General features: G+C 55.2%; 4 protein-coding genes across 4 annotated transcripts; 3 read left to right on the forward strand and 1 right to left on the reverse strand.

The window, feature by feature from the left end:
- Positions 1–2,212: 2,212 nt before the first annotated feature.
- Positions 2,213–6,437, forward strand: LTHEOB_1873 (ABC transporter-like protein; the record flags this gene model as incomplete). Its single annotated transcript, XM_035510622.1, has 6 exons — positions 2,213–2,908; positions 2,964–2,995; positions 3,046–3,092; positions 3,191–4,137; positions 4,189–4,847; positions 4,898–6,437. 6 exons carry the CDS (start codon positions 2,213–2,215, stop codon positions 6,435–6,437), a joined length of 3,921 nt encoding a protein of 1,306 aa, XP_035364813.1.
- A 4,005-nt stretch (positions 6,438–10,442) lies between these two features.
- On the forward strand, positions 10,443–12,622 carry LTHEOB_1874 (Heterokaryon incompatibility protein; the record flags this gene model as incomplete). The annotated part of the gene is made up of 3 exons (XM_035510623.1): positions 10,443–10,484; positions 10,533–10,839; positions 10,902–12,622. 3 exons carry the CDS (start codon positions 10,443–10,445, stop codon positions 12,620–12,622), a joined length of 2,070 nt encoding a protein of 689 aa, XP_035364814.1.
- Positions 12,623–12,747: 125 nt separating this feature from the next.
- Positions 12,748–14,966, reverse strand: LTHEOB_1875 (Copper amine oxidase; the record flags this gene model as incomplete). Its single annotated transcript, XM_035510624.1, has 2 exons — positions 12,748–14,586; positions 14,694–14,966. 2 exons carry the CDS (start codon positions 14,964–14,966, stop codon positions 12,748–12,750), a joined length of 2,112 nt encoding a protein of 703 aa, XP_035364815.1.
- Positions 14,967–16,194: 1,228 nt separating this feature from the next.
- On the forward strand, positions 16,195–17,168 carry LTHEOB_1876 (Polyadenylation factor subunit 64; the record flags this gene model as incomplete). The annotated part of the gene is made up of 2 exons (XM_035510625.1): positions 16,195–16,246; positions 16,303–17,168. The coding sequence occupies 2 exons, from the start codon at positions 16,195–16,197 to the stop codon at positions 17,166–17,168; spliced, it is 918 nt and encodes a 305-aa protein (XP_035364816.1).
- Between the last annotated feature and the right edge of the window lie 237 nt (positions 17,169–17,405).

The following is a 17,405-nucleotide window of genomic DNA, read 5'->3' on the forward strand; positions in this document are numbered from 1 at the left end:
ATAGCGTGGCGGGAACGTGGTCACTGGGTTGTGATAGATAGGGTGGATGGAGGGATGAGTGGAGGTGAGGGCTTCTTTCCACAATATCGCATTCCCCCATGGCCTATACAATCTGACAGCTCCGGGCGGTGGTTCTCGGCCTGGCGCCCGGCTCCGGCCTTCATTATCATATGCTGGCGCTGAGGGGTGCAGGCAACCATTAATATTGGGAAGCACACACACCTCCGGTCAGATGACCGCGAGCTGCTGTGAGATGGCCGGCGCTCGTCACGTCTGCAGTGTCACGGCACAAGAATAATGGGCACACCTCTCCTGCAGGGGTGGTTCCAGCAGGCGTCAGCCTCGACGAAATGTGGCTGCTGACGGCATGGTGTCGATCGCGGTGGGTGTCGAAGGGCCTGGACGGTGGGAAAGCGTGCCGTCGCGGGCGCGGATCTCGTTTCAGGCGTCCGGTGCGCGTCGCCGGTGGCAGCTCCGGGGCATGTCGAGTTCTGAGCACATGGCAGTCCGATGAGGTCGGAAGCGGAGACGGGGGAGGCGTCTGGGAGGGGCCCGTGGGTGTGGCTGTTTTCTGCAGATGACCGGAAAGTCCCATTTGGCAGCTGTGCAGCATGAAAGGCGATCGCGGAGCTAGGTCGCGCACGCCCCTCATCTCTCGCAATCCAACCCGTTTGGGCAGTGTGTGATGGGCCAACCCAATCTCCGACATGTGGGAGGTAGGGGCCGCGTCTGTTTTGGCTTTTGTTTGGGTGTTAGCGGGGTGATTGGTGGTCAGATGAATTGATCAATCAGGGGAGCAGGTGCTGGGGGGGCTGGCGTGCTGGGGGCCCTGCGTCCCAGGATGCGGGCGAACGCGAGCAACGCCGCAACGGGGAATGCTGCTTGCTAGTGAAAGGCATGCGATCAGCGGCGGGCGACCGAATCTCGAAGCGGACGCGGCTGCAGCATGCAGGCCCTCATCAGACCGCTTTCTTCCGAGTCGTGAATGCTGCTCATCCTTCGCCTGCGCCGTTTCGCCGAGCCCATCCGCGTGGCAGCCGGGCGATTGGCCGGGGCGGCTCAGCCTTACCAGGCAGCATGCTTGCCGCTGAGCACGCGGGCTGTCGACATCTGTGACGGAGCCGCAGCAGGAAGCGGGCAGCGAGGTTGCCATGATATCCGGTGAAACGTAGCCGGTGGAGCGGCCATGTGGTGTAACGTGTATCCGCCCGGCAGTTGTCAGTGCTGTCGCATTTCCGCAAACACGGCGGCGTCACGATCGTTGCGGATTTACAACAGCCGAACGGTCCCCACAGGGAAACTTGCCGGAATGTGACTCCGAGCAGTTCGCAGCGGTGGATCAGCACGTCGAGTCCGGCCGACCGGAGTGAGGCGGCGATTGCAGACTTCGATCGCCATGGGGTCCACTCGAGAAGCTGATGCGATATCCAGAGCAGGGCGAGTCAGGCGGCGGGCAGCGAGAGTGAGTGAGGCGTCGGGAGATCTGCGCCTTGACCAATGTTGTTGACATGCATGCCTGAGGCACGGCGCACAGACGGCGTGCGGCAGCGACCGAGATGGAGACGGCGAGTCGTGGTGTTGTTGACGTGCCGCGTAACATTACCCGCCGTTGCTCGCATTCGCTCTCTGCAGCACGCCCCCTTGCGCCGCCCTCCTCAGCCACGCGGAGCAGCTTCCTCGCATATTCCGGCGGCGTGGAAGCTGCGCGGGCGATGGATTTTGAGTTCTGGGGGCCGTGACAGATTAGCGAGTACCTCTGTCCGACGTCGCGGAGCCGAGTGTAAGCGCCCCAGGGTCCAGTTCGCAGTGGCATCCCGCGCGGCGCAACTCTGGGGAACCTCGTGATGCAAGCGTGGGGATGGCCGTTGGCCGTGGTGTTGAGCTGCAGCTCGCTAACGCGGTGCGCCATTACATGCAGCGACTGTTCGCATGAAGGACACCGTTACCTACCGTAATTCCAGGCCGCCCGTCAGCGGTGCAGCGCAGCCGTCCACCGCGCCCGCCCGCCAATGGCCGCGTACTGACGCAGCTCGCTTGCGTACCGAGGGGGTAACAATCTGCGAATCGCGACCGGCCCTTCGACATCCTCTTTCGTCCGCCCAGCCAGGGCTCCGCCGCATGGGTGCCGCGACGTGTGCCTTCTCCCTCGCAGGGCCCATGGCCACTTTGTCAACACCAGCGACGCGACCGACGCGCCCAATGAGCCTGCGAAATGGAGCACGACGTCGAGAAGGTTACGGCGAACAAGGACGCCCCGGCATGCGCCGACTCGAGCCAGGGCGCTGATTCGGGTGACACCCTGAACCCGCGACATGTCTCTTTGAAACAAGCTTCGTCCCACCTCAGCACCGGCAACGACATTTCGCTGCGCGCCGTCGCTCCCGTCCATGTCTCGGTACGGAGCCTCGCAGTCGACGTCGACGTGTCGCCCTCAAGCCCGCTCCACGCCCTGTCCGGCAAGAAGCAGGGTGCCGGCGACCTCAAGACCATCCTGCACGATGTCTCCGCAGACATGCCGAGCGGCACCCTGACCGCCATCATTGGCGGCAGCGGCTCAGGCAAGACGACGCTGCTCAATCTCATGTCAAACCGAATGCACGGACGGAGGCTGCATATTAGCGGCGCCACGCTGTTCAACGGCCACGACCTTCGCGGTGACCTCTCGGCCGTCAGCGCCTATGTCATGCAGACCGACGTGCTGCAGCCCACTCTGACCGTGAGAGAGACGCTGCAGTACGCCGCCGATTTGCGTCTGCCTGCCTCTGTAGACAAGGATGAACGCCGTCGAGTCGTTGACGAGGTTATCCTGGAACTAGGTCTCAAGGAGGCTGCTGACACGAGGATCGGCAACAATGTGCACAAGGGCTGCAGTGGCGGGGAGAAGAGGCGGACGAGCATTGGTGTCCAGGTTAGCTACCGTTACGCAGCTCTACAATCAATCCAAACTAATGCCTCCCTCCTAGTTGCTTTCAAATCCATCTGTTCTGTTTCTTGAGTATGCACCCTACTTGCTGTCTGCACGTGTTCAGAATCTAAAAGCCACAGTGAGCCTACCACTGGCCTAGACGCCACTAGTGCCTTCCAGCTTGTCCGTACGCTGAAGAACCTTGCAAGCAAGGGCAGAACAATCATCACCACAAGTATAGGCTCCAGGTGTCCAAGCGTTAAGAGTTTCCGCTAACGAAAGCAGTACATCAGCCACGCTCCGAGATTTGGAATCTTTTCGACAATCTCGTGCTGCTGACCAAGGGTTATCCTGCCTACTCTGGGCCTGCTGCCGATGCTCTGCCGTATTTTGCAGGCCTCGGCTATGAATTGCCACCGTTCGTCAATCCGGCAGAGCATCTGATTGATATCGTGGCTGTAGACATTCGTTCACCTGAGCTCGAGGAAGCCTCGACTGCTCGTGTCGAAGGCATCAAGGCAGCCTGGAGCCAGCATGCCCAGGAACAATTCAGCAGGCCAGATGATCTACGGTCGTCTTCTCTTGCTCTGCCCAATCGTTCCAGTAGAGACTACCATGCCCAGCTTGGCCGCCAAATCCGTGTCCTTACTGCAAGGACGTGGGTAACCACTATCCGAGACCCGATGGGCATGCTCGGTAGTTTCCTGGAGGCCATAGCCATGTCAATAATCACAGGTTACATCTTCTTCCAACTGGGCGAGGATCAGGCTGGAATCCGTTCACGTCAAGGTGCCCTCTACATCGCTTCTGCTCTCCAGGGCTACCTGATCCTCCAATTTGAAGTCTTCCGCTTGACCATCGACATCGAGCTCTTTGACCGCGAGCGTGGAGAAGGAGTCGTCAGTGTTCCCGGCTTTCTCATCAGCCGCAGACTGGCCAGGCTTCTCATCGAGGACTTTCCAGTGCCATTGCTGTTTTCTCTCATTTTCTACTTCATGGCAGGTTTCCGTACTGAGGGAACCCAGTTCATGACCTTTTTTGCCGTCATCCTTCTCGAGCAGTACATCGCCGTCTGCTTTGCCATGACCTGTGTTGCAGTCTCAAGGACCTTCGCAGGCGCTTCCCTCGTTGCAAACATGGCCTACACCCTTCAGTCGATGGCATGCGGTTACTTCATTCAGTCCAACACCATTCCCATCTATGTGCGGTGGACGAAGTGGACAGCGTATTGCGTAAGCTTCCTTCAAAGCTTACACATGTATCGTATGCTGACAGATTAACAGTTCTATGCTTTTGGGGCGCTTGCAGCCAACGAGTTTGATGGGCACTTTTATGACTGCCCGGAGGGAGGTGGGCCCGCAAACCCCAATTGCAAACAGTACACGGGCGAGTACATCATGGAACAACTCGGCTTCCCCTCGAACTGGATTTGGAGGCCAATCATCGTCCTGCTGGCCTTTGTCATTGCCTTTTACATTGGCGCTGGCCTCATTCTTCGGTACTGGAAGGTTGAGATGCAGATTGGGAGAGCCCGCAAGGACGAGTCCGACGAGTCGGCGGGCAAGGAAAAGATGACCGCAAGATCTCTTGAGGAAGTTCGTACCGTCAAGCTTCGGTTGGAAGACTACGCTCTGGAAATCGAAAAGCGGAACTGGATGGGCCGCAAGACAAAACAGTTGGAAGTGCTCAAGCCCGTCACCACCCAATTTGAACCTGGTGTTCTGAACATCATCATGGGCCCTTCCGGTTCGGGCAAAACCACGCTGCTGAATTCCATGGGACGTCGCTTGAAAAATAGCTTCTCCACGAAGTACCACTCCTCCGGTCAACTCCTGGTGAATAATTCCATTCCCTCTGATTCTGTGCTCGAGTCAATCATCTCCTACGTCACTCAAGATGACGACGCTCTGCTGTCCTCTTTGACCGTAAGGGAAACCCTTAGGTAAATCTCTCTCATCCCAATTACCAGAAGGCTGCTAATTTCATATTCAGGTTCGCTGCTGGCCTTCGTCTCCCCTCCTGGATGCCGAAAGAGGAGAAGAATAAACGTGCCGAAGACATTCTTCTCAAGATGGGCTTGAAAGATTGTGCAGATAACCTCATTGGAGGCGAGCTTGTTAAGGGTATCAGTGGTGGCGAGAAGCGTCGTGTCACCATTGCCGTCCAGATCCTGACTGATCCTCGGGTCCTGCTTCTTGATGAGCCGACGAGTGGTCTTGACGCCTTCACCGCCGCCTCCATTATTGACGTCTTGCGTGGCCTCGCCGAAGAAGGCCGCACGCTCATCCTGACAATCCACCAGTCCCGATCCGACCTCTTCCAGCACTTCGGCAACATCCTGCTCCTCGCCCGTGGAGGCTTCCCGGTCTACGCAGGCCCCGGAAAGAACATGCTCACCCACTTCGCAGACCAAGGCTTCGTATGCCCGCGCAGCACCAACCCGGCAGACTTCGCCCTCGACCTCATCACCGTCGACCTCCAGCACGAAACCAAGGAAGCCGCCAGCCGCGCCAAAGTCCGCAACCTAGTCGATTCTTGGGCCAAAGAGAAGCCATCGGCCCAGGACGACAACGACGACCCCCTCCACCGCACCAGCACGACCGCGACAACCACGCACCACGAACACACGGCCACGCCCGCCGAGCTCGGCAGCCTCAAGCGCAGCACTACCAGCTTCCACATCGCCTACCCACTGCTTGTGCGCCGCGCGATGCTCAACTTCTGGCGGCAGCCGCCGCTGATGGTGGCGCGCATCATGCAGGTCGTGGGGCTGGGCGGCATCCTGGCGCTGTTCTTCGCGCCGCTGAAGAACGACTACTACAGCGTGCAGAACCGCGTCGGCTTCCTGCAGGAGATCCCATCGATATATTTCGTGGGCATGCTGCAGAACGTCGCCGTGTATCCGGCTGAACGTGATGTCTTCGCGCGCGAGCACGACGACGGCGCGTACGGCGTCGAGGCCTTCTTCATGCAGTACTTGACCATCGAGACGCCGTTCGAGATCGTGACGAGCTTGATTTTCGCGGTGTTGGGGGTGCTGGCCGTGGGGTTGCCGCGGACGGTGGAGCTGTTCTTCCTCATGGCGTTTAATTGCTTTTGTATTGTCAGTTGTGGCGAGAGCTTGGGGATTATGTTCAACACGGTCTTCTCGCACACTGGCTTTGCGGTCAATATCACGTCGGTCTTTCTGAGCGTCGCGCAGATCATGGCGGGCATCATGAGCATCAATATGCCTGTTTTCCTGCAGGACATGAACTACCTCTCCCCCATCAAGTACGTCATCGCCAACCTCGCGCCGTACAGCTTGAATGGGGTGAAGTTTACGTGCACCGAGGGGCAGAGACTGGCAAATGGCAGGTGTCCGATCGAGACGGGCGAGGAGGTGTTGCAGTTGTATGCGTTGGAGAGTGGGGATGCGAGGTTGAATGTGCTGTGGTTGGGGGTGTGTGCGGTTGTGTATAGGCTGTTGGCGTATGCGTTGTTGAAGGCCAGGAGGGAGAGGTGGAGTTTGAGGTGGTGGAGGGAGGAGTAGGGGATGGATGGCTTGAAGTGACTTTTTTAGTTGCTTTCGCCTTTCCATGTGTTATGATTGTTTACACGATTTTTACACGAGTATTACATTAGATGTAAATCCAAGATCCAAATCGTATAGCTCACGAATTACCCGACCAAAACCTGCGCGGCCATATCCAATCCTCTCACCAAAATCTACATATTTTAAAGTGCAACACAACATCAATGGAAATAAAATATAAGCTTACTTTTACTTGTGTGTCCGTATTTAAGTTCTTAAATACTGATCGAAGTAAAATGGAAATTATTTTGCGAAAGAACCTTCAATTATTTACTCTAGAGAGTTGGGTTTTACCGCGTAGTGTATAATCAGGTATACCGTTAATATTAAGAGTTAGATCGTAAATCTACTCCATTATTATTAGAAACTTAGGACGAGGGAATAATAATATAGCTTGTTAATTTAACTTAGTTTCTTGCAAGCGCTTATTTCTTCCTCCCTTCAGCAGCGTTTTCTATGTAGAATACAAGTGAATGTTAAGTCAACTAACGTCTTCTAGCATCCCTGGTATTGTGTACAATCTATCAAAAGAAAAAAAAATATCGAAGCTGTCTTATCCAAGCACCAAGTCTACCCATTCTTTGTCCAATGCCTCCCAAACTTCGCGCTTGATCTTCCCACTGCCTTTTCGATAAGCTACCCCATTCTGCCAATGCACACAGATTGCGTTATAGAATTCGATCTTCTCCCGATCTGCATGAACCGGGAACTCCGCTTTGTATGTCCCCGATATAGCTACAACGCCCACAGACCCCTCAAATGCCTCATCAGGGTACATGACTGCAACCTCTTCCCCTTTAGAGTCTAGGAGTTTCATGGATCGATGCACATTGTATTTTCCAGGCGCAGTTGACCAGGCATTGAACGATGAACGAAGGATTGCTTGTTGGGCATAGCATGACAGAAACCGCGGGTGCATATCGGGCGTCTGCTGTTCACTGGCATCTGAAATCGGGATCGGATGACAGAAGTGTATACTGCCTCCGCAAGGGTGTTGGTATACTCTAAATGTTTTTGATCCGGCACCCGCGCCTTCAGAGCCAGAGGGAACCTCGATGTCGTGGTGTGTCCATCCAGGCGGCAACCCCTCAGAGAGGCCCATATAGCGCTGTCGGTATAGGTACCATTCGTTTTGCCCCAGGATAGGGCAATTCTCCGAGTCCTTATCTGTTCGGGTGGACCACTCCACAAGCGGAACGGTCCAATCGCGCGGCGCAGCTGTAAAAGTAGCCTTGTCGACTCCCCGAAACGTAATTTCTCCTTGCCACCCAGCCCACGTCCAGCTCGGTGGAACTTCAGAAGGAGGGAGGGGAGGGGATGACAGAGTTCTTCGCCGGGGGAGATCTCCTCTTGTGCCCCAGAACAACACACTGTTGAGGAACATCCTGGGCAAGCCAAATATGAAGCCACCGCTGTATATGGGCCGGAGAACGGTGAGGACGCCCATGAATGCCGGTATGGCATCTTCATCGTGAGTGAGATTTCTCAAATTGTACGAAGAGACCAGCGTTTCCAGGTTGCGAAGATCCGGGTATCGCGGAGGGGGGAAAAGCGCTGTACGGCGCATGGCAGAGCAATCCACGTCGTAGAAGATGTCTTGCGAAGCGAGAAATGGCGGCGGTTTTCCTGATCCGAATATTTCCTCCCAACAGCAAGCTTCGCGACACTCCCACCGGACTGAATCGCCAATGAAGATGAGATGTCGTGGAGAGAACACGTACTCTTGAAATGTCCATGCCCGTGAGTTCCACTTTGTGTCCGCGATTCGCTTGGTTGGCTGGTAGAACCACTGGCTTCCGAACGGCCCTGCGAATGGTTCGGACTGTAGTTTCCTCGGCTGCGATATCCCTTGGAGGCCTCTTAGCCCGTGATCGGCGTCATCTCCATCTGCGGCAATGATGGTGAAGGTAGTGTTGGCGTAGACGGCCGTCATGTTTGCTATCATGTGGTTTCGAACCTCGTCATCGTCTTGAACAATACAGAGCGCATCAATCCAAAGATATTTTTCTCCAAGCGCGTTGCACAAGTCAATAGCATGCCGAACAGTCTGAGGAAGCCGAAACGGCCCTTCAGCGCCGAGGGAGCCATCCGTCCGTAAAAACTCCAGAAGACTTCTTATGGTCTTGAACACTTTTGAGGATCCCCACACATAGCTCAATGCGACATATCGCATACCTGGACTGCCGGGAACAAGGCAGCAACGAGTAGTGTCGATGACCCACGGGAGTGTTATGGGAGCCAGATTCTCATGATCTCGTCCACACGTATCTTGATGATTCTCCTCGCAGCCAGTTACCCATTGGCGAATGACATCGATATCAATCCAATCTGGATCCAGCGCACGTCCGATCCCTACCTCTCTTCCGTCATAATGTTGTCGGACCATGATGAGTTTGTTCGCTTCCCACCCAAACAATCCGCGGTCGAAGATTCCATGAGGGGTCACTGTGGATGGAACCTCGACGGATAGAGGGAACACTACTAGCCCCGAACCCCGTTCATCAGGAAGTCTTTTGAGTGGATGACATGCTGCAGTAGCGAAAAAGTCCTCAAGCACGTCGCAGTCAGAATCGCCCCAGTGACTCGGTTGGATGTTTCGCGTGTCTCGTCCCTCGCAAAACGCGACGTAGGCGTCCATTATTCGCTTGCAGTGAGGACATCCCGTTCCGAGGCATTTTTCTTTGGGATACTTCTCTCTCTAAACTTAAATGAGACGTTTGAAAGCATTTAGTACCAGATTGTGAGGAACGTACCCAGTCCGGGGACCAAACAGGGCCTTCGAATAGGGAAAGCATTCTTTCTTATGTCAATTTAACTCACTAAGAATTAGCAGTACAGATAGAAAGAAGACAGGTTTTTATGGGAACGTGGAGGTGAAGGAATATAAGTTCCAGCCCTTCTCGCGTATTGAAGTGGACGTGGCGCTGATCAGTTTGAATGTTGACTAGCGCCGGTGACGTTGTGTTGGCATGCTCTGATAGGCGCTTGGTAGTGCAATGTTTGGATTTTAACCGAAAACGATGGTTTTGGAGCCTCTTTAAATGATCTTGCTGCTGAAACTATTGGCACCAGCTCTCCCAGCTATCTAATCAATTCCAGTGTGGTTGTGGGCCACTTTCACTAAATTTCGGTGCCGCTCAGCGAGCTAGAGAAATCTTGTAATTTAGCTTGAAGAAAAAGGAGCGGGCAGCAATCGATTCGAGAAGATGGAAATTACGTAAGTGTGCGATTCACGGAGACCGGTCACCTGCAATAGGTGCGAGTAATGGAACCTTAAGTAAACTTCATGCAGGCATAATCGAAGCCCTCATTCGGTTTGTCAATAAAAAGGTTATGTATATAACACTGTTAGTAACAAACCGATAAAGAATGGAGAAGACCCGTTTTCAAATTCCTAAATTTAACGACAAAGGTGCCATCGGAGGTACCTCCTATCGATAAGTCCACGAGCTGCACTTACCATCTTCCATCCTTTCTATTACACTTCGCTCGGTATGCTAATAGACCTGAAATAACTATAAACTATCTTATCCACTAACTATTAGTAACTCTATGTAACAAGAAACTGAGAATATTTATTTATATAAATTTGTTTAAAAGATAACAGATAAAACCTTCAATTATTTCTTTCCGTCGCTTCCTAATGAAAAGAATGTAATAAGTTAGAATTTTTTTTTGCTAGCAGCTAGTTTTACTGATACCTTAGTTTTCAAATCTTAGGTGCACGTTTATATGGTCATATCGTACTTGGTAATCGGCTTTTCAGTATGTAAAACAGCCGAATGCGAATCCTTTTGTCCTAGTACCGTATAGGATTCAATCATGACTCAGCAGAGGCAGACCCCGCACTAGGCACCAGCGGCATCCATCTCGATTTTCCTTGGGTATTGCAGAGTTCAACCTTTTGTGTTCCTTCAAGGTCTTCCCCGTCAACATCCCCCCGTCATCCGCAGTTGAGGTCTCATGATGTCAGCCAGTGGCAGAAGTGCCTCCGCATCGTCCGGGGTAAGTCGTGGGAAGAATGGCGAAAACTTTTGTACCATGTGTTGCCAGATGTTTGAGATGTTGGACTTTAATGCACGTGTTGCTGGGATGCACTACGAGAAGTGGACATCAGTGATCGACTCCGCGGAAGCCGGATGCCTGCTTTGCATTCAAGTAATGAGCGAGCTCGTTGGAGATGAATTAGAACGACTACTCGAATCGATCAAGAACGAGCCTAGGACGAACGAGGCTCACATGAGGGTTGAGATAGAGACAGAATCGCCTCTAGTTTCGGAATCGCCTCCATTTCTGTATTTCTCTGCTAGATTTATAGATGCTAATGTGCGGGTGGGCTTTTGTTATCAGCGATCTGCAGGTAAGTTCTTCTATCTAAAGGAACCGTTGGGTACCAACAGTACACATTCTGACGAAAGATAGAAATACGAGGAGAATACAAGATCCCGAAAGTTCTCAGCGGTGCAGTCGGTGCTCTCTCCGACGATACCGAAAGCGAAAAGACATTTAATATCATCCATACCTGGCTGTCGACGTGTACCAAGGACCACGAAGACTGTCGTAGCCATGGCGACTCCGGCTGGATGCCCACGAGGCTGGTCGATGTGATGAACGACAACGAAGACCGGATCTCCTTGACTACTAGTGACAAGATAAATCCTCCAGCAGCATACACGACGCTCTCGCATTGCTGGGGCGGCCACGTGTCAATCATGCTCACGACCGACACGAGCGAGACATTGGAACGAGGATACCCCGTCAGCGCACTGCCAAAGACATTTTCGGATGCCGTGCAGATTACAAGGAGGCTAGGGATCCGGTACCTATGGATCGACTCGCTGTGCATCCAGCAAGAATCCGTCGAGGACTGGAGAAAGGAGTCCCAACTCATGCACTTGGTATACAGCCACTCGTGGTGCAACATCGCCGCGTCTTCCGCCAGCAACTCGTCCGTCGGATGTTTTTTCAAGCGCGATCCGCGGCACGTGCAGCCTTTCGAAGCGGTGGTCAGGTGGCCCGGCGCGGACGGAGGCTCCGCTCCGTGCACGTTCTCCAAGAAGGAACTGTACGGCAAGCACATCGAGAACGGCCCGCTTGCGGAGCGGGGCTGGGTGATGCAAGAGCGCGTTCTGGCGCCGCGGCAGATCAACTTCAGCAAGGTGGGCGTCTGGTGGGAATGCAGGACTGTTCGGGCGGCCGAGTACTTTCCCAACGGGCCATACATCACGTCCTGGCCGCCGAACGGAAAGCTTCTGGCGCACCATCTGGAACAGCCCGCGGACAAGATCTTAAGGGAAGAAACAATCTCCATCGGAGGGTTCGAGGCTCCGTGGAGGACAGTCAGCATCAAGGACGGCGTGTACACTGAATGGCACACGCTTCTCGCTCGTTATTCTGCGACCGCCCTCACAAAGGACAGGGATCGGCTCGTTGCAATCTCGGGGTTGGCCAAGAAAATCCAAGCGTCGTTGGGCGATGTTTACGTAGCAGGTCTTTGGAGGAGCCGGCTGTTTGTGGAGCTCTGCTGGTCCGTCTTCCCCCCCAGAAAGGGCATCCAACCCTTTGTTGGAGGCGGCATGGACAATGGCAAGTACAGAGCACCCAGACCACGTCCGTTGCTGGCGCCGACGTGGAGCTGGGCATCGACACTGTCCAAGTTCAGGACCGCAAGGCAAGAGTTTGCCTACACCCTGGGTAATGAGATACTGGATATACACTTGGAGCATGCAACGGCAGATTTGACAGGAGACGTGACTGATGGGTATATGAAGCTGCGTGTTTTGTTTGGCACCGCAATGCTGCATTATAAAGGTCCTGAGGCTACCCTGGTTCCGATGTCAGATCCCGTCTCGTGTACGATGTCAGAGCCTTTGGGTGTCTTTGTTCCGCGTGGGTTTTGTTTTATGGATGAAGATGTCAGCAAGGAGGATCTTGGGGACAGCTGCCCTTGTATAGTGCTCTACCTCGACAACTCTGGTCAGGCTGGAGGTCTGCTTTTACGCCAAATTGGCGAGTCAGGAGCTCACTATGAGAGGATCGGTGCCTGGAACTTGTCGCTGGGCCCCAGAGAGTTGAAACAAAGGTTTGACAAGCTTTCTGAGCAGGGCTTGGAGGACATGTACAAGGAAATCCTGATCCATTAGAGCGCCCGTTGGTATTTATGTATGCATTCAATTGCAGCAGCATCTAAAGTGACATGCTCCCGCCCTTGTTACTACGTCCTTTTACTTAAAATTCATTCCACAGGTTTTCTCGTTTGCTCAACTCTTCACAACTTGCTCCCCGGTGCAGGAGCACAGCATGACCCCGCAGCCTCCAACTTCCCCCCTTGCCCTACCGTTGCCGTGCCAGCGCTCTGATGGTGCCTCTCCTGCGCACTTGTGCTCTTGTTGAAGCTCTGCTCACTAGGCGGAACATCCAGGGCCGGGTTCTTGTCGAAGAAGTTCACGGGCTTGAGGGCAACCTTCAAGATCTCGACTGGCATGACGGGGAAGTCCTCGATGCGGGGGACGTGGTTGATGCCGAACTGGACGAAGACGACGATATCGCCGTCGAGAACCGCGTCGCGGCGATCGGCCCAGGAGCGCACGCCGGTGCCGCCGCGCGACTGGTTTGTGTAGCGGCCACCGGCGTACAGCTCGCCGTCGCGGTACTGGGTCAGGTAGATGTTGTGGTCGGAGAACTCGGCGCGGGCGTGGTTGAAGGACTGGGCGTCGGACAGCATCTTCTGGAAGGGCGGGGCCATGATCTTGTAGGCGACGGGCTTGCCGTTGATGGGGTTGCGCACGCCAGCGTTGACGATCTTGTAGACGCGGTTAGCGTCCGTGTTCAGGTCGTAGCCGCCGCTGTGGGTAAGGGCCGTCTCGGACACGGTGTAGCCCGTGCCGTGTGGGTTGAAGGCGCTGCGCGGCATGGCGTGCGCCTCGTCATAGACTAGCCGGTTGGCGTGGCCCTCGAGCGCTGGGTCGATGCGCAGCGAGAAAATGTGCTGGTGGTGCACCGCCAGCACGCCCGGGTGCACGACGGTGCCGAAGGGCACGTCGACGCCCTCATCGATGGGCTGCGTCGACAGGATACCCGTGGCACGCACCTCGTAGGCCAGCTCGCCGGCCTGGTTGAACTGGAAGGCGAGGATATACTCGTAGTTGGAGACGGTGATGATGCTCTGCAGCACCAGCTCGCGGTTGCGCACCACGGCAGCCCGCCCCGTGCGGTAGTTGGTGTGCTTCCAGCCGATGCCGGCGTCCTGCTCGTGGATGCAGACGACGTTGGGCATGTCAACCGTATCGCCTTTGTCGTCTGATAGCACCGAGGAGAGGTAGTAGATGTGGCCCAGGCAGTCGCAGCCCAGCTGCAGGTTGTTCGCCATGATTCCTGCGCCTGCATCGCCCAGGTCGAATGCCGACTTCTTGTGGAAGGGGTGCCGCGGGTCTGCGTATGGGATGTTCATATCTGACAGGGAGACGCGGTAGAACAGCGACCGGTTGTCGTAGCGAACGTCGTACAGGACCATTCCTTCGCGCTGGTTGAAGCCCACCCGGAATCTCCACTTCTGCCATTCGATCACTGACGATGTGCCCTCCTGAGTGACGGTGAATGAGGCGCCTTCCGGCTGCACCACTCTCAACGGCTTCAGGTCGGTGCGGAGCTTGGGCTGGGCTTCTGGGATGTACTCATTGGGCGGGTGGATCTTGAGAGGACCGAGAGGCTTGATCTTTTCATCTGCACCGGTTGGCAGAATGTCGATCCGGATGACGGTCATGGTCTCGGTACTGATGACGGGAGAGATTGGGAGGGGTAGCGCATAGTGGTTGGAATCGGCCTCGTCGGAATTGAGCGGGTCTCGCATGTACATGAAGCACTGGTACATGCGATCGTCGTCGTTGACACCGTCTGATCCGTAGATCCAGGGGTCGATAACCACCACTGTGCCCTTCGGGAGCTGTAGTTTGGCTATCTCAGCCTGCACTCCCGGGTCCTCCAATGCTGTCTTTTCGATTGCCACGATCTCATCACCATCGCCGTTGGCATGGACGTTGGGACCCAGCCGGACGTTCCTGTCAACGGTACCAGTGCTGAGGTCCACTATGGCCTCGTGGTACTTGTTCTGATTGGGCGTCAGCATGACCAACAAATTAAAAAGATCCAGTGGATTTGTGCTTTCTCGCTGTTATAACAATTTCAATGGTGAGGATAGTAAAAGGAATAACGAACCGTGTTGCGAATGTAGTAGTTTATGAAGGCCTTCCGGCGGATGTTGGGGCGCGAAGCTCCACTGTGCTCGGCCTCCAAGTAAGGAACGACTTCGGCCTTCGGAGGCTCCTCCAACGTCACGGCCTTGAAGTGCAGGTTCGTGCCTTGCGGCCAGGCATTCTGCACAATCGCTGAGGCAGCCTTGATCTCATCTCCGCTGAGAGGTGCCAGCGGATGGACTGCCGTCTGGGTGGCGGGCCGCACGGGGAAGCTCGAGACGGACTCGGTAGACATGGTTGCGGGGTCTCCGGTTCTTCAGCAGATAAGACAAATATTAAAGAGCGAGCGAAGGGAGAGGGCGGCGCTGGCTACACGATCGCACCAAGCAGCTACGTCCGAGCCCTTATATAGTTGCCACGGCGGCTGGATGGCAGGGTTCCGAGACCGCTGACAGCGCGCTTGTGTGGGCGATAAGCAAAGTGGGGATGACATTTTGTGGTCGTCGATTGCGGAGCCGCGTAGACTTGCCGCATAAGGTAAAACCCCTCGGCGCCAGCCCGGGGAATTCTGGCGCTGATTGGGTGCTTGCCACCGACCTGAACACGCTTTGCCGTCTCAACGCCGGTGCCGTTAGGTTGCGTTGAATGCTGTGCGACAGGAAGCTGCGGGTGCGATCCTTTGTGGGGGATGCTTTGCCAATGGATGGGGACAACCGCACGCACGGCGTCTGACTGATGAGAGTGTATTTTTACAGCTATTAGTCGAGAAAAGTCCAATAAAGCCAATTGCCGCTTACCCGTTCCGAATCGGAAATCGTCCGCGCCAAAGTAGGTGCACGCAATTGATCAACGTCCAGCGCACCTATTCGGTGCTCCCCGTACACAACATGTTGACCGCATCGCAGCGCATGGCCCACTCGAGCGTAATGCTGACTGCGGGGATGCTCTTGGGCGAGGAAGGTCTGAAGAAAATCAATGTCAGCAGTGAGCAGGCCCCCTCATTGCCGAGACCTGACCGTAGTTGCTAGAATACGAGTAGGAAGCTGCAAGGTACGGCCAAGTCGGCGGGCACTAAGGCCGGTAGCTGGATGGTGGGACGCCAACTGGCGGAGGATTGTGACTGAATCGCGAACACTTCCGCAGTTTCGAAGTAGATAATGAGGCGTAAACAAGCGTTGTCATCCTTTGGGTCTTCTCAAGAGAAGTCTCAACTATCTTGATGTCAAGTGTCTTTTCTTTTCGCTTTGCAAGGGTTGTGTGGATACTGCCGAGAAGAAAGTCAGAGTAGCTGGGCCGGCGGGCGGTGACTCGAGCACAGACCAATTCTTAATTGCTGGGCAGTTTCCTTGAGCTCGCGAGCTTCATTCTCAAAGCTTCTTTGCTTACCCTCGACCTCGAAACACGTCAGCGCGCACCGGCAATACACCGTTCAACCCAGCTGAATTATCGCTGTAGCTGCCGCCATCGGTCTGCACCCGTGAGCGAAGAGCTTTTGTCGCGCTGCGCCAGCAGCCTCTTACACCATGCCTCCAGAGAAAGGCGGAAGAGTCGTCTTCATCGGCAACATCCCCTATGGTAAGTCGCATACACTTAGTCTGCGACATGTGTGCCGTTTCTGACTTTGCGCGAAGGTGTGAGCGAGGAGCTCATCACCGAAACCCTCAGTCGCGTTGGCCAGGTCCTCAACTTTCGCCTCGTCTACGACAAAGACTCCGGCCGACCCAAGGGCTTTGGCTTCGCTGAGTTTTCCGACGCCGAAGATGCCGCCTCCGCTGTGCGAAACCTCAACGACTACGAGCTCATGGGCCGCAAGCTGAGGGTTGACTACTCCAACGACAATGGCGCTGGCGACAGCGCCCCAGCCAACTACAATCCGCCCCAGGTCGCATCCAACGGCCAGGATGCCCCGGCCTCTAACACGATCCCCCCACTGCCACCGGGTGTCGATGTGCCGCCAAACCTTACTTGCCCCGACGCCATCTCCAAGACGCTTCAGACCCTCCCGCCTCCACAATTGCTGGATATACTCTCGCAGATGAAGGGACTGGTCACCACCGACCCGGCCAAGGCGACTGAACTGCTGAGACAGGCACCGCAGCTGTCTTTTGCCATTTTTCAGGCTCTGCTTCTTCTTGGATTGATCGACCAGTCCCTCCTCACCTCGGTCGTGGACACGGCAACAATTCCGCAAGCAGAACCCCAACCACAGCCTGCTGCTACGCCCATGCCGCCCCAGGCCTTCCCCGGATACCCACCTCAACAAGCGAGCCGTGGTGTGATGAACGTCCCCACGCCTCCCGTCGGCAATCCTTATCAACAACCCCCGATGCCGATGCAGCAGCAGCCTGCGCAACCGCAGGTGCCCCTGGATCAACAGGCATTGATTCGGCAGGTCATGGCCATGACGCCGGAGACAATCGCATCTTTGCCACCAAACGACCGCGCACAGATAGAGGCGCTGCGGGCGCGTATCATGTCGACGGGATCGCCCTTCTAGAAAAGGGCCGAACGGAGCGAGGCAAACGGTGGCCTAGACGGGCGTTTGGCGCATGTTTTTTGCATGATCTGGGCAATGGCGGGAGCTTTTCGATATGCGGAATGACGAGGCATACCATTCTGAATTTGTAAATTACTACATATGCAGACGACCGGTCAGTTGGCTGCGCGCAAGGGAGAAGCGGGGGTCTCTTGTGGCTCCAATAGCTTCAGCTGGCGCGGGAACGACACCAGGGTC

This window comes from Lasiodiplodia theobromae, assembly GCF_012971845.1.
Source record: "Lasiodiplodia theobromae strain AM2As chromosome Unknown scaffold_5, whole genome shotgun sequence".
Taxonomy (NCBI): domain Eukaryota; kingdom Fungi; phylum Ascomycota; class Dothideomycetes; order Botryosphaeriales; family Botryosphaeriaceae; genus Lasiodiplodia; species Lasiodiplodia theobromae.